Source organism: Vitis riparia, chromosome 2 (assembly GCF_004353265.1).
Source record: "Vitis riparia cultivar Riparia Gloire de Montpellier isolate 1030 chromosome 2, EGFV_Vit.rip_1.0, whole genome shotgun sequence".
Classification (NCBI taxonomy): domain Eukaryota; kingdom Viridiplantae; phylum Streptophyta; class Magnoliopsida; order Vitales; family Vitaceae; genus Vitis; species Vitis riparia.
The window spans coordinates 3,563,760-3,578,062 of NC_048432.1; the positions used below are offsets into that span (position 1 = coordinate 3,563,760).

Here is a 14,303-nt window from a genome sequence, read left to right on the forward strand (position 1 = left end):
ATATTTGAAAAATAATTTTTAAAAAATTATATATTCTTTTTATTATTGTAGGTTCAGGAAGATGAAAGGGGGAAAGATGCACATGAAGACCCTACTAATCCAGTAGATGAAGTTGAAGAAGAGTAAACCAAACATGTTATGCATAATAATATACATCTTTTACACTTTGTACCATTTTGTAAGAAATTATAGCAGAGTATAATGTAGTGGAGAAACAAATTCACCAATTGCTTCGAACAATGAAAGAAGCAATTGATAAACTAGCAAAGTGGCATAATAAAAACAAAACCCCATCACCTTCTCATCAAAGCGGAAGTCATAACCAACCTGATATCAATGAATCTTTCCCATCACCACCACATGGTAATAAGGTTTTTATAGCACTAGCTGTTATAAATTTTTATTACTTTTAATTGAATTGCAAATGTTCTATAATTTTTTTTTTAAAATTTGGTTGTTATCCATTTTTAAATTAGCATATGGATCACCATTGAATGATCGTTCCGCTCATGGTGAAGATAATGCAGGGCCATCGACCTCACAGCCAGTAGCGCAACATAGCATTATACTTTCTGCATCTTTATTTTTTTATAGTAATTTTTAATATCAAAATATTAATGAGTTCATAATAATGGCTAGTCTTTCCTGTGTGTTATTTTCGTTAATGAATTTTTTTCTCTTATTTTCTATACATATAGTTGAGGATGAAGTTAAGACGAATGTTATTATTCCTTACTAGACTGAACATCCTCCATTATGTTTATGTCGGCTACGTTGATGTGCTACTGCCCTACAATCACTATATGTGGTACAACAATCAATCAAATTTTCAACGTCTTCATTGTAGCAAAGTAAGTTTTAGCATATGCATTGGACGATACACGTGATGAAAGGTCAGGTTGAACTTGATTCAGTATAAACAAGTACAATTAAGACAACCATTTAAAAGATTTAGTTTTAATTCATAACATCATAGTTATTTCTATGTAGCCAAATATTGTGTTCCATGTATGATTTCTTCTTGATAAGATTCGACTTAAAATGCTTGGGACCTGACAAATTAGTTAACAATAAGGTATTCATATTTAGTTATATGAAGTTAAGATAAAATTACTCTAAAACTATATTTCTAATTTTCATTCATTTACATGAAGGTTGTAACCATGTTTTGTCGGATTTTGAATGGTAAGGATAAAGGAAATAGGGAGTATTTCTTATCTCCCCATTTTGAGGTAAGATATGTTGTAAGAATTATAGATTGGTTTTCTTGTTTAAGTAGATTGTTTTAATCTAATGTATGTTTTGTATTTTTTTTATTATTACAATTTGATGTGGAAAATAAGAGGGGTACATTTTCTCTAAAATACATGTGACAATTTATGAAAATATTTTAAAAACACTCGGTTGTACACATATGAACATGTTTTATTTAATTTAATGAAAGTCATATATAGTTGGATATTTTTAAGTATAGTGCAGGAAATACATGAACACAATTAATTTGATAAAATCATTATTTATTTTTCTTTTTCAGCTGTTCATACCAATATGCAGGAGAAACCATTGGTATTTAAACATTTTGAATATTCATTAGAAAAAGAATCGAGTTGTTGGATTCATTGATTGACGAAAGGAAAAAGCAAATGGATGTCTTCACAGAGAAACTGGTAAATATAGTTATTATCCAATTACTTATGTGACTTGTTGTCATTATTTTTTAAGGATGTCCATATTTATAATTTTATATTGTGTTAAGGTAAGCGTTCTATCAATTGTCATTGGGATTCAAGAAAGAAGACCATCAATGGACATGACTGAATTCGAATTCGTTGTTTCAGAAGTTTTGCAACAATTGAATTCATAAGTTGCAAGAATTTTATTCCTCTTTACCTATGGAAAGCAAATGAGGTTCTAAATTTATTGATTTGATGCATAATTTATTTTTAATTTCCTTAATTACTACTTGTAGAACAGATTGTGGCATATTTGTAATCAAATTTATGCAATTATGGGATAACAATGGACTTTTTCGTACAATTGCAAATGTATTATATTGTGTTGAATACAATATTTTTTATTTTTTATGTTCAATAAAATAACATGAATTTTCGTTAATATTCTATTATATACTCTTTTCTATAGGACAAGGTCATGAAGTACAAGGAAAAACTCCTAACACAAATGATAATGTCGCCAAAAAATGAAATCAGGAAAAATGTCTACTGGTCTATGGATCAATGATGTTGTTTCATTAGGCAATTAGGTTATGTTGTTTCTGAAATAAATTTATTTAAGATTGTATCAGTGGAGAAAAATCATTGTTTTAGTTTGTTTGGTCTATAACATTGGAAGCATGAGAGACGCATTTTGAAATTATGCTTGATTATTCTAGATTGCTAAAATGATTATTTTATATTAGGTTTATGGCTATGTCAATTCTGTTAAGTTGGCAAGTGGATAATAGTTCATACAAGCAATAGTTTCAAAGTGGAAGTTATATTCTAATTTCTTTATTCTTTGTTATATTTTTGGTTTATAGTAGTTGTTTTTTTTCATAATCTAATGAAGTTCCATTTCCAAATTTACTAGTCTGATGAATGATACAAATCTTGAAATGACCATTGCCTATTTTATGATTTTCTTGCAAGTGGAAAATGATGATTGCCTATTTTATCATCGTTATATACCTTCCAAACATTTCTACCTTCACATGCTAAAAGCTACCATTTTGAGGTCATTTGAAAAAAAAAATTAGAAAAATAAGAAATAAATTTTAATTTAATAAATTAATAAATTAATTTCACATATTTGTACACAAAAATAAGTTTATAAATAACTCTATTCTACAATGTTTTCAAATCGTTGCAATTTAAAAAAAAAAAATACAAAAGATCATTATTAAAGCTAAGAAGACATTTCTAATTTGAAGTTACAAAAAAAAAATTATTTTAAGACATACTTGGTGAGAAGGATTTGATTTTCCTTTGAAACACATTATGTCAATCATCTTGAAAAATTGCAAACATAAATCAAAACAAGTCAGTATGAATTGATTAATTTATCGAGGATACTAATAACAGGACAACAAGATACATATAAGTCATGAGGTGAGAAAAAGATTACACAAGAATGTACACAATTAATGAATGTGAAGAGCACAAAATATAATTTAATTATTTGTTCAAGTTGCAACATTTCAAAGGAAGTTCAAAAGAAATTTATTTATATTGGAAACAATTCCAAATTAAAGATTTCAAACTTATTTACTCACAAAGTTTCAATTTATTTACAAAAGACTCGATCTTTATTCACATCCAAAATTAATTAAAAAAAAAAAGAAGACTTTTCTTGATTTTATTAAAATAATTTTGATTGAATTCAAATATATTAAAAAGAAAAGCTCAATTTGATCTTCTATTTACAAAGAAATGATATTGGCTTCGACTTTATTTATTTTTTTTAAAAAGGAAGATTCGATAATTATAAAGAAACATGAGTTCTACTTTTGGAAAAAAAATATTTTTACAAGGAAAAATGGTTTATTTATTTTAATTACGGGAACCAAATTTCAATTCATTAAGAAAACAATTTTTTTCAACATTTATTTGTGAAAAAATATTTATAAATCAAATTTATTTGAAACGAGGGACATTGATTAAAACACTAACTTCGAGAAAACAACTTTGTGGATTTTTAGACTAACTTTGAGGGTTTTTATTAAGCAACTTTTAGAATTTAATAAGGCAAACTTTGGGAATTTATTAAAAACAAAATTTGAGAATTTTTAGGATTAAAACACTTATTTTGAGAATTTATTAAGACACTTATTAAAACTTTTAAAACTTTTACTGAGACAAACTTTAAGTAAATTTAAAAGACACAACTTTGAGAACAATTATTAAAACATTTATTTTGAAAATTTTAATTAAATCAAATTTGAGAACTTTTATGACTTTTATGACTTTAACGACTTTTATCAAGAAAAACTTTGAAAATATTTATTTAAACACTTACTTTAAGCATTTTCTTAAATATGCCTTATTAAAAAAAATGATTTTTTTTAAGGAACATTTATTAAAATATAATTTTTAGTAAATAAACTTATTAAAAAAATGGTTTTCTAAAGAATATTTATTAGAACGCAATTTTTAGTAAACAAACTTATTAAAAAAATTATTTTCTAAAGAATATTTATTGAAACACAAATTTAAAAAATTTCAACCTTATTAAAAAAACGATTTTCTAAGGGACATTTATTAAAACACAATTTTTAGAATTTACAAATTTATTAAAAAACGATTTCTTAAAGAACATTTATTAAAACACAATTTTCATAATGTACAATTTTATTAAAGCACGACTTTCCAAAGAACATTTATTAAGATAGAATTTTCAGAATTTTCAATAAACAAACTTTTAGGATATTACAAATTTTCATAATTTTTATTAGAACGTGATTTTCTAGAGAACATTTATTAAAACACAATTTTCAATTAACAAACTTATTTATATATAAAAAAAAATTTCTAAAGAATATTTATTAAAACACAATTTTTCAGTTAACAAACTTATTAAAAAAATGAGTTTCTAAGGCACATTTATTAAAACACAAATTTTAGAATTTTCAAACTTATTAAAAAAATGATTTTCTAAAGAACATTTATTAAAACACAATTTTCAAAATTTCCATCAAACAAACTTTTAGGACTTTACAAACTTTGAGGATTTTTATTAAAAAACCAATTTTCTGGATTTGTTAAAAAATGAATATTTGGATTATTAAATTAAAAACCATTTACCGAATATATTAAAAAAAATGAAATTCTTGAATTATTTTATTAAAAAAAGGAATTTTATGAACTTATTAAAAAAAATGATTTTTTGAATTATTTTATATTAAACCAAAATTCTGAATTTAGTAAAAATGGTTCTTCCATATTATTTTATTAAAACATTTTTTTTTTGCATTTTATGGGAAACAAATTTCTAGATTTTTAATTAAAGAAAACCGTTTTGGAATTTATTAAAAACTATTTTTCTAGAAATTTTATTAAAACTGATTTTTCTGAAATTTTTATTGCATAGTAAAAAAAAAGAAAGAAAAAAAGAAAAAGAAAACTCAAGCCAGAAAAATAAATCAAAACCCAAATATGGCATGAAATGAAATATGAGACAAAAATACTAACATAAATAGAATTATAAAAAATTTAAGACAATGAAATATGAAGCAACAAGACTAATATTAATAGAATTATACAAAAATTAAGACAAAATGAAAAATGAGGCAACAAGACTAACATAAACAAAATTATAGAAAATTTAGGACAGGAATTGCACAAATATAGAAAACTTGAAACAAAATATGGAGAAAATGCATTTTTGCACGAGCCCTTAGCAATTTTGCATGATGGTGCGAAGTGGAAAGTCCATCAGCTTCATTTTCGTCTTCCTGGAGGGTTTCGCATGACTGTGCGAAAATTTCGCATGACTGTGCGAAAATTTCGCATGGTCATGCGAAATCACTTTTCACGTTTCCCTTGTGTGCTGCAACCAAGCCTATTTTGTTTAATTTCGCATGACCGTATAGAAACACATGTCAACACATATCAACAAAATAATAAATAAACATGACAAACATATAGATGGGTAGAAAAAATTTAGCAAATGTGCATACATACAAAATATAGAGTATAATGAACATATAACCCAAATAGGCAAAGAATTGAATAAATGAAATGGCTAAAATATTCAACTACCAAAATGCTTACAAATATAATAAATATAAAACAAGATAAATCTAAGAAATCCTAAAAAGAACAAAAACATAATACAAATAAAGAGATGAAGAAGAAATAACTTACTTGAATGCCACCCTAAATCGATCTAGACTCTCCGAACCTCCAAAGGCAACTCCAACATACGAATACAATATAAAAAAACAAATGAACTGCCCTATAGTAGATACATAGTAAGGAAAAACTCTCTCTCACCAACAATATACAATCAAGAAAGAAAGAAACCACACACACACAAAGAATAAAGTAGCAACACCTTTTCTCTCTCTGATTGTCCTCCCTATTGCCTAGGGCTTCTGTGCCCTTTTTATATAGCTTTCAAGACTTCCACCCTAAGAAAACTCTTGGGCCCATGCAAAACAAACAAAGCCCAAAAATGAGAAATGACAACCCAAACCCAATTAAAATAAAATAACACATATCCATCTATAAGGAAATTTGAATATCAATTCATGCAATTTTTGGAAAAAAAAAAACTAAAATACAACCTCATGCATTTTTTTAACAAATAAATAAATAGATAAGTAAATATAAAAAAAGAGACAAAAATAAATAAATAATTCATAATAATAATATAGATGCTAAACACTGCAATCAAAATTCAAATGTTAATCTAGTGTAATTAATGATGAAAAAAAATGGAATGTCAAAATCTCACAACTAAATATTGAAGCAATTAAAGAAACGAAAAAAAAAAATCAAACTAAATACTCACATAAACTCAGAATCATGCCATCACAACTCAAAAAACAAACCTAAGTACATTAAGCCTAAAAAATCTATCTAAGTGAACCTAAGGGGGTTGGGTGAACTAACGTAAAATGTGCCTAAGTGATTTGAATGGAAAAAAATCTCTAATGGGCCACCAGGGAATTGTTGTGGAGTATTGAAAGAACACCTCATAATGCATGTGCTAAGAGAACAAAATGGGGGGTCTATACCTAATGCATTCAAGTCATGTATAATGCAATAAATGTTTGGCTAGAATACTCATGAGATATAATACATGGAATAAGGATAGATAAAAGTGAAACTTGAATATTATTAAATAAATAATAAACTATATATTTGTTACATCATATCATACGTTTAAGGGTTCTATCCTAATAAAGATTACCATCATTGATGATGATTTTGACACAAAATATTAAAAATTAAAAATAATATGATAAAAATATATTTGTCTTATTTACAAATGATAAGAATTTGCAAAATAAACAAACATTTTATTTAAGATTCACATAAAAAAAATCTTTGGTTAATGGAAATCTTATATCTTGGCCTCTAAAACATAAAACATAATTTTTAAATCTAAATCTTAAATTATCAAATGTATTATTATAATTAATATTTTAAACTATCAAGTGTACTATTTATAGGATAAAATTTTCATTTTCTACCCATTGCATACTTGTATTTACATTTAATTTATTCTAATTAGTTATTTATAATGTATTATAATTTTATATTTAATGTGTCCAAAAAATTATTAAAGTTAATAAATATGAAATTATTAAAAGAGTGAAAAGAAATCTGAAAGTAAAAAGGTTGAGTAGAGAAAGTCTCGTCACTTCGACATATATAAATAAAAAAATGTCAAAGGTAGGATATCAAAGACGTGATATGGAGAGGATATCAAATAATATATTTGTTGGAATGAACGAGAGTGTAAGCATGGTTCTCCCTTTTTTATTTTTTTTACCAGAGCTGCCATTCAATCACTCAATTTTTACCTATATATATAGTTTAGGTCATGGAAAGCCTCAGCCCCCATAAAAGACAATTCCTCTGGGTGCTAGATGGAATCCATGCATGTGGGGGCCTCCCTCTGTTTTATTCAAATATAATCAACATACCTGTAGATTATTTTTTTGCATATATTTGTTTATACCCTCTTTCACCATATACATATGTGAAGAAAAAGAAAACCTCTATTGATTCTGTAGTGGTCACCTTGAGTTGGCTAAGGTTTTCTTATGAGGCCAAAAAAGACTGAATTGAATCTTATCTTATATTATTTTGTACGATTCAGTGATTTTTGAGATAAAAAAAAAAAAAAATTGACAATTTTGTTCTTTTAAAGAAAGTATAGATAGTGGCGGACACTAACTACATGGCACTGATTTCTTATTGACTATTTTTAGTTTTTTTTTTCAAGTCATAGAAAGCCTCAGCCGCCACTAAAGACAATTTGTCTGTGTCCTATATAGAATCCATGCAAGTGGGCGGGTCCCTCATTTTATCCAAATATAATCACTATCGTAACTTGTAGATTATTATATGGAAAATTCTACGGTACCTCGGTATATACCGAAAAAGTTTTTCAAGTCATTGAATGTCCAAGATTACATCTTGGCCATCCATTTTAAATTTGAAATAAAAATTCAACTTAACCACTTAAGGAAAAAACCGGTTGTGGCCTTCTTTCTTCCTTCTTTCTCAACAATTTTGGGTTTAAAGAAAATAAATATGAGATAAAAATAGAATTGGAAAAAAATAAAAATAAAAATGATATAAAATTTGAAAACATATTTATTAACAAAAAAAAAAAAAATCATCATATATCATAGTTACGTTATTTTATTTTTAACAAATTATTAAACATTTAAATTCAACATAAAAATGAATATGGTAATATTTTTATGGTGCAAATGCCACGTCCTTGGGGTAGAACTGCCTCTTGATTTCCCTCTTGAAGTCCTCCCATGTCTCTATGGTGCAAATGTCTTTCTCCATATCAGAAAACCTCCGACGCCACCATAGAATAGTTGTGTCAGTAAGGTAAAGGGTTGCAGTTCTTACCTTAACCACCTCATCAGTTAGTGCGATAGCCTCGAAGTATCTCTCCATATGCCATAAGAAGTTGTCCAACTCCTTGGCATCCCACTTGCCACTAAACTCTTGTGGTTTCGACTCCTCCACCTTAGATACCTCTTGGGTGGCCATGACCCATGCCAACATAGCAGCCTTGTAGATGGCCAACTCTTGCCTAACTTGGTCTCGGGACTCCATTTGAATGGCCAAGGCCTCTCTCCTTGACTCCATGCTAGCAAGCATGCTCAAGACCTTTTCTTGGAAGGACACAAACTCCTCGTGTGACACTGGCTGAACCTGTGAGACTAGCACCCCCTCACAAATGTCTTGGATCTACTCCCTTAGATCCTCTAAGCCTTTCTTCATGCCTTGCTCGATCAAGTCCAACCCCTCCCGAGTGTCCGCCATGTCTAGATGCACCTTAACTAAGCTTGCCTCCATGTTAGCAACGACATCACGAGACTTATCCTCCCTGCCCCTACCCCGTGCAGCAGGCTCGGTCTCCCTCCCACAGGTTTGCTCACTAGTCTCTTCTACATTGGAACCCGACATGCTTCCTTTACTATGCCCGCTTCGTAGCCGCGCTCTGATACCACTTGTCACAGACTTAGTTTTTTCCTAAGCTCATGCGGTACTTAGACAAGTCAAGGTACTTGATCTTGCTAAGTCAGCCTTACTCCCAATGCTTAGCTTGATAGGCTAAGATGCTCACGACTTGGAAGCTTTAGAAGGCGTAGTAGGCAACTCTTAAAGAATGAAAGCTTTTATTGCTCAAAGGAAACCTTTACAAGTGCTTTGAGAACTCACTTGCTTGGTTGATTAGGTTCTTGAGTGGTGTCTTGGCCAAATGAGGGTCTCACCTATTTATAGACACCAATGGAACTCTCTGGAACCTTGGAGGGTTCCTTAGAACCCAAGAAGATTTTAGAATATCCTATACAAACCTATGTACAAGAATATACAAGAGATTTCTAGAATTCTCTAGAAAGCCTTGGACTCATCTCATGCCTTCCACTATAGTGTAGAGATGTGTGGACATCTCTAGGCATCTCTAGAACCTTCCACACTCTTCCCACCAATGGTTTAGTGTAGATGGCTCTAGGAGTCTCTAGAAACTTTCTGGACTCTATATAAACCCATGGGGAGACTCATTTGAAGCATTCTATGACAGTAAACATGGTTCTCCCTTTTTATTTTTTTACCAGAGCTGCCATTCAATCACTCAATTTTTGGTTGGGGCCAATACATAAGGTTAGACCTAGTTTTTACCTCTATATATAGTTCAAGTCATGGAAAGCCTCAGCCCCCACTAAAGACAATTCCTCTGGGTGCTAGATGGAATCCATGCATGTGGGGGGCTCCCTCTGTTTTATTCAAATATAATCATCATACCTGTCGATTATTTTTTTTTTTGCATATATTTGTTTGTACCCTCTTTCACCAACTATATATATATATATATATATATATATATGAAGAAAAGAAAACCTATTTTGATTCTGTAGTGGTCACCTTGAGTTGGCTAAGGTTTTCTTATGAGGCCAAAAAAGACTGAATTGAATCTTATCTTATATTATTTTGTACGATTCAGTGATTTTTGAGATAAAAAAAAATGACAATTTTGTTCTTTTAAAGAAAGTGTAGATAGTGGCGGACACTAACTACATGGCACTGATTTCTTAATGACTATTTTTGTTTTATTTATTTTTTAAGTCATAGAAAGCCTCCTCAGCCGCCACTAAAGACAATTTGTCTGTGTCCTATATAGAAGCCATGCAAGTTGGCGGGTCCCTCTTTTTATCCAAATATAATCGCTATCGTAACTTGTAGATTATTATATATACAACTTCAGAAAATCTGGCGCACTTGTTCAAAATATGAGCCATTGATTAAAAGTAAAATACATATTATATTTTAAAAAAATAAGGCCAAAACTAGGGGGAAAAAAAAAAGAGGGGGGAGATGATTCAAGTATAAAAGATGAAATCTATATATATATTTCACAGATGACTCAGTTCTTTTCAATTTGTTTTAAGTCATGTGGCTGGTCCACAATGTCTGCGGATAACTTAAATCAATATGGAAAACCAAGGCAGACTTTTCGCAGCCTTTTCGTCTTGTTCAAGTAATGGCAGAAGAACCTTTTGGGCTATATATATATATACTGAACGCTGTGTGAGGAATCCTCAAACAGAAGGGAAACGAAAAAGCATACGATTTCTGCAATGTCTTCAACTGTTAGAGCCACCGTTGTTCAAGCCTCTAGTATCTTTTATGATACTCCTGCCACTCTAGGTAACGTACCATTTCTCTCAATTCTGCAACTTCTGTAAGAGAATCTGTGAGTTGATTGGTTGCTGAGAAACTGAAGGAAAGAAAAGGATGATTGAAGCTTGAACATATTTTCAGCTGCCAATCAAGGAATTACTGCTTGTACAATAATTACTTGGATGAGTTGGGTTGAGGTGGTTTCTCTTTTCTTAGTTACAAAACAGCTGAAAATATGAAAGTTCCCAGTTTTATCTAGGTCTCTTTTTCCATGAGTTTTCTCAGCAACCAAAAAGTCATTTGGGATATCTGGAGGTTAATTTTGATTCTCTATATTCGACCAATTAATTTACTTTCTAAGTCGTGAATTATTAATTCTTGCAATGTGATTTTGGGAGCAGATAAGGCTGAGAGGTTTTTGAAAGAAGCAGCTGCACTGGGATCCCAACTGGTTGTGTTTCCTGAATCATTTATCGGTGGGTATCCCCGTGGATACAACTTCGCCGACCAGTCGCCAAGAGGGAAAGAAAGTTTCCGCAAGTACCATGCTTCTGCCATTAATGTGCCGGGTCAGTTACCTCTCTCTCTCCCTTAAATAGCTAAAGAACTGAACCACTTAATAAATTATTGAAACAAGACACGTTTGATGAATCAACCACTTAATATCTTTTCAGGACCTGAAGTTGATAGAATGGCATCAATGGCTGCGAAATACAAAGTCTACTTGGTGATAGGTGTTATTGAGAGAGATGGATACACATTGTATTGCACTGTTCTCTTCTTTGATCCTGAAGGTAATTACCTTGGAAAACATAGGAAACTCATGCCAACATATTGGGAGCGGCTCGTCTGGGGTTTCGGAGATTGCTCGACAACTCCAGTTTATGACACTCCATATGGAAAACTTGGTTCAGTCATTTGTTGGGAAAATAGAATGCCGCTTCTGAGGACAGCAATGTATGGCAAAGGTATATATTTTTCCATTTCTTTCTCTTTACTAACTAGTATGGTTTGGCTTGAAATACTTCAGTACTCTTTTTTATGTTATTAGGGTTTTAGCCTAAATAGGCTTGAAATACATTATGCCTCTGATATGGGATTGATTGATCACAAATACCAATGTACATATATATAGGTATTGAGATATATTGTGCTCCTACTGCCGATTCCGGGGATACATGGGTAGCGACAATGAGACATATCGCTATTGAGGGTGGATGCTATGTTCTTTCACCCATCCAGTTCTGTCGGAGGAAAGATTACCCACCTCCACCTGAGTATCTTTACAGTCCTACAGAAGAAGATGTCACTCCAGATTCTATTGTTTGGGCTGGAGGTAGTGTCATCATTTCGCCCCATGGCGAAATTCTAGCAGGACCGAATTATGAAGGAGAAGGCCTCTTCACAGCTGATCTTGGTATGGCCCTAACTTATCCAATTATATATCCAAATATTTCAGTATGCAGATAAGGCAAATGAGTCGATTCTATAGGTTTAAGAGGACTGCAAACTTAGTTTTATCGAAGACTTGATATTCTATGATATTTATCATGGACTGATGAAATATTTTTATGATCACTTGATATGTAGATGTTCGTGGAGAGATTCCTAAAGCAAAGTTCCAGTTCGATGTGGTAGGACATTATTCGAGAGCTGATGTGCTAAGCCTCACTGTGAACAATCGTCCACTGCTTCCTGTTACTTTCACATCCTCACCATCTAAAATCAAAGACGATGATGAGATAGATGAATGCAAAGATACATAAAAGATGGGCAATTTAGGAGACAACCTAGCTAAGGTCCTCCTTCAATAATTTGTGTGATTTTCCAGTAATTACAACATTGTTAATTTCCTTGTCTTTATGCTGTAAATGCAGTTTCATGTGCATATGGAGACTGCACTTCATTATAAATAAATCCTTGGTTTGAGTGTAAAATCATCCTTTTTTTTTTTTCTTTTTTTTCTTTTTTTTTTTTTTCTTTTTTGTCTCAGAGTCTTAATAAAATTGTATTTTCCACCTATTGTTTGGTACAACAGTGCATCTGACCCATTGGCTGAGGCCTCCTCTGTGATAGCTTTGTTCATTTAGCCTCTTGTAGAAGTTGAAACTAAAGGTTAATTCATGATTATGAAAGGGCAATCTTAATATTATAAGTGCATCATTAAATTAACATGAAACAGCTTTTCATAGAAGCTATATGTAAAGCACTTTCAAAATAAGTAAAATTATCTGTTTTTTAATGGTTATGTTTGATTGTCGAAAAATTTAAAGGAAAATGCGAGAGAAAAAAAAAATGAAGAGAATGTATGTAGTATTTGAAATGGTTAAAGTATCTAAATAGAGTTAATATGTTTTACATTTGAATGATGAAAATTACGCATTTCAAACTATCCCATGTCCTACTTTATGCCGTCAAGATTTTTTTTTTCTTCGTGAATTCGATTCACTGCTGAAATGTTAAATAGAAGATTTTTACCAGCTTCTTGAAACCTAGAACAAAGCCTTAAAATTTGTGATTGGAAAGACAAATTGAAGTTTTTTTAAAAGAGAAGTTATTTAGAAGAAATGACAGTTCTGGGTTGAAAAGGGCTCAAGGCCTAAAGAAACAAATGTTCTAGGTTGAAATGGCTCCAGGCCTAAAGAAATAGAAGCTTTGGGCTAATATGCCTAGGAAAGGTAGCTCTAGGCTGAAAATGCTAAAGAAAGGCAGCTTAGGCCGAAAGAAAAAGCAGCTCTGGGCTGAAAATTAATGCCTCGAGGCCTAAAGAAATGGGAGCTTAGAACCGGAAATGCTAAGGAAAGACTACTTTTAGCTGAAATGGCTCGAGGACTAAAGAAAAGGCAGCTCTGTGGCTCTAGGCCATGTTTATAGATAAGATGATTATGATTATTGCATTGATAGAAATGAGAATAAGATGTGTAAGTACTTTATGAAACATTATTTATACCATATATAGTTGCCATTAAATCTCTCAATAATGGGTTCCTTAGTAGAGGCCAAAACAAAAGGTCAGAACTACTTTTCAGCCATCTACTGGCAAGCACAGCCACATGGCAATCAGTTTTTTAATGATATCTTTCTTTTTTTGTTTCTAAGTCATAGTGGAAAGCTTCAGCCGTGGCTAAGTACAACGTATCCATGGGATATATATTTAATCCATGCATGTGAATGGCTCTTTTTTATCCGAATAGAATCCAGGTACTTGTAAATTATATTTTTTTCCTTAAGAACAATGCTTAAAAAAGGAGGGAAAAAAATAGTTGAAAAAAGAAAACGAGAAAGAATCAAAAGGGATCTAGAAACTTGAAAAAAAAATGGAGTCGAGGGTGGAGATAGGGATAAAAATAAAAAATAAAAAATAAATAAAAACAGATGAATCTTGATAGCATGAATTGTTGTTCCCAATTGTACACCATGGATTGT

General features: G+C 30.8%; 1 protein-coding gene across 1 annotated transcript; it reads left to right on the forward strand.

Moving 5' to 3' along the window:
• Positions 1-10,789: 10,789 nt before the first annotated feature.
• LOC117928647 (bifunctional nitrilase/nitrile hydratase NIT4B-like) lies at positions 10,790-12,829 on the forward strand. The gene is made up of 5 exons (XM_034848598.1): positions 10,790-10,904; positions 11,279-11,446; positions 11,552-11,845; positions 12,013-12,294; positions 12,468-12,829. Exons 1-5 carry the CDS (start codon positions 10,835-10,837, stop codon positions 12,641-12,643), a joined length of 990 nt encoding a protein of 329 aa, XP_034704489.1. The 5' UTR covers positions 10,790-10,834; the 3' UTR covers positions 12,644-12,829.
• The last annotated feature ends 1,474 nt before the right edge of the window (positions 12,830-14,303 follow it).

What these genes read in the sequence shown, in the direction of transcription:
- LOC117928647 (XM_034848598.1), top strand. Translation starts at nt 10,835, where the DNA reads ATGTCTTCAACTGTTAGAGCCACCGTTGTTCAAGCCTCTAGTATCTTT. An exon ending in TGATACTCCTGCCACTCTAG is followed by an intron (nt 10,905 to 11,278) that starts GTAACGTACCAT and finishes TTTTGGGAGCAG; the next exon opens with ATAAGGCTGAGAGGTTTTTG. An exon ending in TTCTGCCATTAATGTGCCGG is followed by an intron (nt 11,447 to 11,551) that starts GTCAGTTACCTC and finishes ATATCTTTTCAG; the next exon opens with GACCTGAAGTTGATAGAATG.